Raw genomic sequence first — 8,674 nt, 5'->3', positions numbered from 1 at the left:
GCTGATGTTAGAGTGTGTGGTGTGTGTGGTGTGTGTGTGTGTTGTGTGTGTGTGGGTGTGTGTGTGTGTTGTGTTTGTGTGTGTGTGTGTGTGTGGTGTGTGTGTGTTATTTCAGTTACATCACTTACATTCAGTTCTTATAATACCAGAGTTTCATTTATTTATGTTTTGGTTTTTTTTGATAAAACTATTCAAACAGAATTAGAAGTGTAGCAGACATGTTGTCCAGTGTGTGCCAATATTTATTATTTTTTAATGGAATATAAAGCAGAAAAGAAATAAATAACTGTGCTGCTGTGGTTCTGATGCAGCTTCCCACCACCAGCCCACCGTCTGATTGGTTCCACATCACAATTAAAAGCCTCTAAACACGATTAATCTTAATCTGCAAAGTAACTAGTAATTACATTTATTGGAGAGAAAATAAAAGTAGCAGAAATAGAAAAACCGAAGTAAAATAGCTGAAACTGTACTTTGATTTATTCCATCACTTGTTGTTTGATACTTTGACACCGCTTCATTTTCACTGTAAATGAATATGTATTTAATATTATCTGTTGTCAGCTCTTATCATCAGCATCGTCCCTGAGAAGGCTGTAACACTGACCCTGGTTGTGCATCTTTTTTATGTGTATGTAAGAATATCAGTGTTGGAATCACTCTAAAAATAGCGTCAGTCGGGCCGAAGTCTGAATGTGACCATCGACCACCTGAAGCTGAACAACCTGAAGTCACCTGAGATGTTCCGGTCCACAGGTCACAGCTTCACATCGCTTCAGAACTGCCCAGAGACTCAGAGTCAGAATGATTCTCAAACGTCAGGACAAATGTTTACTGTCATGCCAGCCAGCACGAGACAGTCTGATTATAACTGTTGTGTTTGTGGTTGTTTTAATTGTTCATCATCATGCAGAAGGAGGTCACACCACCTCCCACACTGCTGTATGTAGTAAGCTGTGAGCACACACTTCCTCCATCAGCCAGCTCTGCTCACCTCCTCTGTGGGTTCACTCACTCTGAGGTTTGACTCTTGTTGTTGTTGTCAGCGCCACAGAGTACTGCTGTTGTTGTTGTTGTTTTCTTCTTCTTCTTCTTGTTTTTCTTCTTCTTCTTGACTTTATTTGCCTGAAGTCGGAACTCTGCACATATTATCAGATGATCAGATTACAAGTTCTGAACCGCTCAGTTCCAACTGATTCCTCTTTTTTGCTGCAGTGACGTTTTAACTAAACCTCATCCTGTTACACTAAAGTGTGTGTGTGTGTGTGTGTGTGCGTGTGTGTGTGTGTGTGTCCTTACTGTTGTACAAGTTTGATTTATGTTTTCAGACGAGCTTCCTTGTTTCAAAGTTTCCTTTTGACTTATTTGATTCTGATCTTTTCTCTCAGTGTTTGGTCTCCACCTCCTCCTGAGGGGAACATGTGTCTCTGTAGCTGCTGAACGCTGAGAGCTGTGAGTGAGGCTGAACAGTGACGTTGTGTCCAGACAGATTAACGTTTAGCTGCAGCTCGTTATGAAGAAGGCAGTTGTGAGTCTTCATATCCTAAATCATTTGAGTTGAAGGTCATGATTGGATTCTTTTCAGCGCTGACGGCCATCGTTAGATTATCAAGTCTCCGTTTGTAAACAACAGATTTTTGGTTTCACCTCCTGAAAACTGTCAGCTGGGATTTAACCACCATGCTGCTGGGAATTTCAAATACTTATAATTTACTTTAAATATAATACTTTATACTTACTCATACTAATACTTCACAGTCAGGGTGGAACACAAAGCCACAAAGACGAGTCACTGGATGAACCAGCAGCTTCAGTTTTCATTTAGTTTTTGGACCCATGTAGATAAAAGCTGATCTTGTTTTATTGATTATGATTATTAATATTGAAGCTCATTCTGACTGACTTTGGATCTGTAAAGCTGCTGGGAGCTGCAGATTCAGCTAATAACAGTCTTCACAGTTCACACATCGTCTTTACATGTTTTATTAAGACCTTGTATAGATATATATTCTGCAGATTAAACTCGTCCTACAGTAACGTGTAGGCACCTGGAGGTGATTCCCTCAACATGTCCTCTCTTCTTTGCTCTTACCGTTAGCTGCTAAGTTGGCAGCAATATTATCTTGGCTAATGTTAGCACGTTAGCTTCACCCTCTGCAATGTCTCCAGCAGTTTCTGGGATGGAGGTTCTGTCAGCGTGGCTCACAGGAATGTTCCTGCAGTACAGATGATAGATAATATGCTGAACAGCTGTCTGGGATAGTCATTTAGTTTGATGTCGTTAGCTTAGCTTGCTCGCGGTGGTAGGAGGAGTCACGTGTAGCCAATCAGCAACAATTTAACACTGTTTTTTAAACAAGTTTGTCTTTGCTCGTAACATTTTGGATTCTCTTAAATGTTTTTGTAGAAACATGAACATTAAACTTTAGAAATGAAGTTGAAGGTGATAAAGTTATGTAAATATATGATTATAGGTTATATACAGGTGGTGATGTATAAGAGACGCTGCAGGAGAGAAGATGTTGACTGGACGTCCTCTCAGCTGAACTCTGTCTGAAGATCACATGACATGTAAAGTTGTATCTGTTCCTGTTAGTCGAGGTCTGTTAGTTGTCAGAGTGTGTGTGTGTGTGTGTGTGTGTGTGGTGGGGTGTGGGGGGGGGGGTGTGTGTGTGTGTGTGTGGGTGTGTGTGTGTGGGGGGGGGGGGGTGTGGGTGTGTGTGTGTGTGTGTGTGTGTGGGTGTGGTGTCTGTGTCTGTGTGTGTGTCTGTGTGGGTGTGTGTCTGTGTGGGTGTGTGTGTGCGTGGGTGTCTGTGTGTGTCTGTGTGTGTGTGTGTCTGTGTGGTGTGTGTGTGAGTGGGTGTCTGTGTGTGTGTGTGTGTGTGTGTGTGGCTCATGCTGTGGCTTGTTGTTGCTTCTTATTAGAATTCCTCAGCCTCAGTCATTCCAGAGGCTTCACAGTGAAATTGAAACTGTTCCCAGTTTTTATGGTTCACAGATGTAAAACCATGAAGTCGGTTCTGTAAACAGTGGAAGTGATCTGGAGCAGAGGAGCGTCAGGCAGCTTCAGTGGCGTCTGCGTCACGCTGCAGCCTGTCGCTCCTGACTTGTGAGTTTCTGTCTCACGTTGTGTAAAAGTGCAGCAGGATCTGAAGCGTCTGTCACAGTCGGACCTGCTCTGGTTCTAATTCATCCACATTTCTGAGCAGGAACCCGTCGCCCCGCCCCGCCTCCTGTTCTTGCTCTTTTTTTCCTGCTGTGTTTGCAGACTTCCAGGCTCGCTGCTCGCTCTGACAGACGCTCAGTGAAGCAACACGCTGGGCTATAAATACCCGAATCACAGAGGCTCTGCTGGCTGTATTTGCATGCTGGACCTGGACGACTGGCAGACCCGCACGTTCTGTTGATAGTCGACCTGCGTTTGAGCTGCACAGCTGCTGGAGCGCTCTGCTCGCTGTTTCACCACTCTCTCTTGTTGTTCTGGACGTTTTTCTGTTTCTGGACTCTGAGGAGAGTTGACTTGAGGCGACTGCGTGCTGCTCGGAGCAGCTATGACAGACTTTGGGGAGATATTGCCAGTCAGAGGGTGGCCAGAGCGATGTCACTGGTACGTATAAAACACACACTTCTTGTCTCATGTGATCAGAGTGTGGTCGGGCCGTTACGCTCACACTGAAACTGACTCTTGTTAACCCAGTCTCAGTTGTTTGGTCTTGTTGATCAGTGTTTTGTTCAGATCGTTCAGTGTACTGTCAGAGACGAGGAACCCAAACCAGACGATACATTCATGTTCATACAGGAAACATTAAGCAGGCTGACAGCAGAGAAGTTAGGACTCTTTGTCCTTTGAAGAAGAATGGATCGATTATCAGAAAAGCTGGTGATTGATATTGACAGCTGACACACAGACAGAACATGACTGACATGCTGTCCGCTCATCACAGACACATTTTGAGGGATCCGACCGTCAAACAGGAAGAGAGCTGGAGTGGGCAGTGACCAGCTGAGCACACGAGTGCCTCCACAAACCCTTCACACACCTCCAACACACCTGCAACACACCCTTCACACAACTCCACATCACCTCCACACACCTCCACCACCCTCACACAACTGCACACAACTCGTAACACCTACGTACACCTACGTACACCTCCGCACACCTACGCACACCTCCTCACACCTCGTAAACACCGTTACACTCCACAAACAGCACACACAATGCACACACCTCCACGTACAAACTACGTAAACCTCAAGTACAAAACTCCGACACCTCCGCAACCTCCGTACACCTCCGCAACACTACCGTACACCTCACCGTCCACCTCCACCACACCTCCAACAAACCTGAACACACACGTCCTTAAACCCCGTACCCTCCGCACACCTCCGTACACCTCCGTACACCTCCACACACCTCCACACACCTCCGTACACACTCCGTACACCTCCGTACACCTCCACACACCTCCGTACACCTCCGTACACCTCCACAAACCTCCGTACACCTCCGTACACCTCCGTACACCTCCGCACACCTCCGTACACCTCCGCACACCTCCGCACACCTCCGTACACCTCCACACACCTCCACACACCTCCACACACCACACACCCTCCGTACACACCTCCGTACACCTCCGTACACCTCCACAAACCTCCGTACACCTCCGTACACCTCCACAAACCTCCGTACACCTCCGTACACCTCCGTACACACCTCCGTACACCTCCGTACACCTCCCACACCTCCACACCCTCCGTACACCTCCGTACACCTCCGTACACCTCCACAAACCTCCGTACACCTCCGTACACCTCCACACACCTCCATACACCTCGGTACACCTCCATACACCTTCACACACCTCCGTACACCTTCACACACGGTCAATATGATGAAAATATAACAATGCAGACATGATTTCTTAAAGAAAAACCCAGATATCATTTAATCTTGAGGGTTTAACAGTCCAGACTGTGACTCCTGCTGACCTGCAACATGATGATAATCCAGAGATCCGTCACAGGAACATTTTACACTACATCAACACTGTTTTCAGCAAACTTTCAGACTTTCACTGATTAACATTGATCACTATTAGATGAAACAATAATTGATCGATAATAAAAGTTCATATTTTCTGACTTCAGGTTCTTAAATGTGAATGTGTTCTTGTTTCTTTAGCAGCAAACTGAAGATCTTTGTGCACAAAACAAGAGATTAGAGGACGAAACGCTGACGTTTATAAACCGAAACAATAAATTGATTATCAAGAACATAATCAACAGATTAATCAACGATGATTATAATCAGCCAGCCGCTCGTTGGTCTTTTTAAGAAACTTCATAATGTAAAGAAGTCAGACTGTCGACTGTTCAGTTCTCCAGAGAACAAACGACTATTCTGATAATTCAGAAATGATTTCATTGTTTAAGGATGTGAGTTCTTCTTCCACTGCAGGGAAGTCACATGTGGTTAGATTATTTTCAGGCCACATGACTCGAAACTCTTCCAAGTACAGATCATAAAGAGCGAGAACAGGGTGAACAGAAGCAGCCGATCGGCTCCTGACGGTTCCTCCTTCTGAATGTGAAGACAGTAATCTGAAGCTGATCTTTGACTCCGAATCATCACCGATTTTATTTTTAGACCGTTTTAAACTAAATGTCAGCAGCACGTTATCTCTGCTGCTTCTTCACTCAGCGTCTCACTCACATGTCAGACGAAGTCTCTGATCAGATTCAGGGACGATGTGTTTCACCTTCAGGACGATCCGGTGCAGTTCTTCAGATGTTCTTAATATATGTGACTCCTCTCTATTATACATTAGAATGAACACGTGGGACTCTCCGGCCTCTGAAGTGTATCTGACCGACGTCATTACAGAACAGAGAATCCAAAACATGTTTGGTTTCTAAGACCCTCAGATTTGATTGTGTGCTTTAAACATATGCTGGACGCTGCTGCTTTCCTCCTCATCACACCCGGACACAGACTCTGATCTATACGTTCTGTGTAAGTGACAGTTTTGGCTGATGGATCGATATCAGAATCTTTTTTTACTCCCATCAGATATCCAGCATCGTCTGCGCTCCTTTAACGAGACTCTCTCACTTTGCACTTCTACATTAAACGATGTCGTCAGTGTGCAGAACAACTTTATGATGACGGCTCGTGTAACACTTGGATCCGTCCAGGTGTCTGTACATCACTTCCTTCATGTCTGACTGGAGGCTCAGTGTCTGCTGCTGCTCTGGAAACAGGCTGAACATCAGGAGAAGTTCAATATGTTTTTATAGTCATCGAATCCCAACGATCAGATAATCACATGTCGTCTGTCTGTGTCCGACACCTTCACCCACAGCGTTACCTGTTCCTGTCGTCTGATTGGTTCCCGGACACGGCTGTGTGTTGGTGTTAGCATGTTAGCATCCGTCAGAGTAGCACAAACATATTTGACTTTCACACAAAAATGTGATTAAAGTAGAAGAAAAAGCAGCTCAGAGATCCAGTGAGGCGTGTGTGCTGTTGAACCCGGGTCACTTCATACTGCAGGAGCAGTGGAGCGGATGCGCGGAGGATCACTCCTCCACTTCCTGTTGGGCAGCGCGGCGGCGTTTCTGTTGGATGATAACAGATGTTGTGATGACAGGAAGGAAGGAATGTGTGTCCTACGCAGCGTGAAATCTACATATGAACTGGACGAAGCGGAAAGATCCGTCACTCACAGCGTACATGAACAACACGGCGGTCATCACACGTTGACGACATCATCAGAACGCAGTGGGCGGAGCTTCCTGTCGGGGTGAGACGGAGGTCACCGGGCAGAGACGAGCTGGAGCTGGCTCTAATGAGACCGGCTGATATCCAGCAGAGGAGGAAGTGTTGGGACCTGTTAGTTAAAGGAACAGTTCACCCAACAGTGTGAACGCAGCCATCGTCTCCACGATCACGATTACAACACTGTTCTGAAGAGAAGCTCAACACAGAGCCGCAGCAGAACAAAGACAGCAATGTGAAGGTGAAACCGTCCATGAGGAGCAGAACCGAACAGAACCGAACAGAACCGAACAGAACAGAACAGAACAGAACCGAACAGAACCGAACCGAACCGAACCGAACAGAACAGAACAGAACCCAGGCTGGTGGTGGACTGTGAGGGGGGGTGTGTTCTGGGGCCAGGACCGGTGCTGAGTCCTGTGGGTTTGCTGATGACCTATAGTACACAGTATAAATATACATGTAATATATGTATCTTTACTTGTACTTTTGATGCTTAAGTAGATTTGATATCAGTTACTATAATACTTTTACTCGATTACTATTTAAATGAGTGACTTTCACTTTTACCAAAGTCGTATTTTAACACCAGATCTTTACTTTTCACAACAATACTCCTGCTGTCACAGACACTGATTTGATCTTTGAGCTGCTAACAGTGTTATCGTCTCTTCTCTAAACTATTGATCTGGTATCGGTTCTGATTCATGGCGTCAGTCCTGAAGCTCCACCAGCTGATCGACCCTGCAGAGAAGAACACACTGTTGAAAGTGGAGCTGTTTCTTTAAGCCCTCCTGTGTGTGTGTGTGTGTGTGGTGTGTGTGTGTCTGTGTGTGTGTGTGTGTCTGTGTGTGTGTGTGTGTCTGTGTGTGTGTGTGTGTGGTGGTGTGTGTGTGTGTGTGTGTGTGTGTGTGTTTTCTGTCAGCATGCTGCTGTACAAACAGACAGCAGACTGTGAGTTCAGAGTTACAAGCGTGGAGCTGCACTTCCTGTCTGACACACGCCAACATTCAGCTGTGTGTGTGTGTGTGTGTGTGTGTGTGTGTGTGTGTGGGTGTGTGTGTGGGTGTGGGGTGTGTGTGTGTGTGTGTGTGTGGTTAAAACACTCATCTCTACTCGATCACGTTTATTTGATTTAAGTTTTCCTCCCGTCGTCTCTCGGTCGTTCGGTCCTGATGTCCAGCTGTCAGAGCACTTCCTGTTGCCCATCAGCAGTGACAGTGTGATGAGTCGTGGCGGTCCCACCAGCTGTGGGCGGAGCCTGATAGTCTGAGTGTGTGCAGCAGCTGCAGAGTGAAGGGAAATAAACATTTTAATGAAGGAGCTGCGACCAACCCTGTGATCACTTCCTGTTTTATGTCTTTATTACCAGGTGGAACTGCGTGTGTGTGTGTGTGTGTGTGTGTGTGTGTGTGTGAAGTCCATGTTGCATGAAGATGAAGATATGATGATGATGATGCTGATGATGATGTGTGTTGCTGCAGGGGAACGATGAGGAGGCGGTGTTGGACCAGGGGAAGACCAGCTCCACCCTCTACACCAACTTTGAGAAAGAAGAACTGGAGAGTGAGTCTGCTGTTTACACACACACACACACACACACACACACACACACTGTAACACACACACACACACTGTAACAAGTGAGCCTGTGTGTGTGTTTACAGTCAAACAGAATCAAAGCCTGTATTGATGCAGGTGTGTGTGGGTCAGATGATGATATTAACAACACTGAACAGCTTCATGTGATACAATATGCAGGACGATAAAAATATAAAATGTTATGAAGAAAGTTCTTTATTTATTAATAGTTTTATAACTTTAATGATTATATGTTGTTATTGACTTACAGCCTTGTATTTCAGGTTAACAGAGTTCAGAGGGTTA

At 45.6% G+C, this 8,674-nt stretch overlaps 1 protein-coding gene across 2 annotated transcripts in view; it reads left to right on the top strand.

Moving 5' to 3' along the window:
- The first annotated feature begins 3,566 nt into the window (after positions 1 to 3,566).
- Positions 3,567 to 8,674, top strand: part of LOC115567321 (sodium bicarbonate cotransporter 3-like) — a 31,683-nt gene continuing 26,575 nt past the window's right edge. For both annotated transcript variants that reach the window (XM_030393768.1, XM_030393766.1), the window contains exons 1-2: positions 3,567 to 3,607; positions 8,272 to 8,353. In XM_030393768.1, the coding sequence (XP_030249628.1) occupies positions 3,599 to 3,607; positions 8,272 to 8,353 (91 nt within the window). In that variant the 5' untranslated portion in view covers positions 3,567 to 3,598. The remainder of the gene's footprint in view (positions 3,608 to 8,271; positions 8,354 to 8,674) is intronic.

This window comes from Sparus aurata, chromosome 17 (genome assembly GCF_900880675.1).
Source record: "Sparus aurata chromosome 17, fSpaAur1.1, whole genome shotgun sequence".
Classification (NCBI taxonomy): Eukaryota; Metazoa; Chordata; class Actinopteri; order Spariformes; family Sparidae; genus Sparus; species Sparus aurata.
The sequence above is the reverse complement of the archived record's forward strand: the minus strand, read 5'-3'. Positions and strand labels throughout refer to the sequence as shown.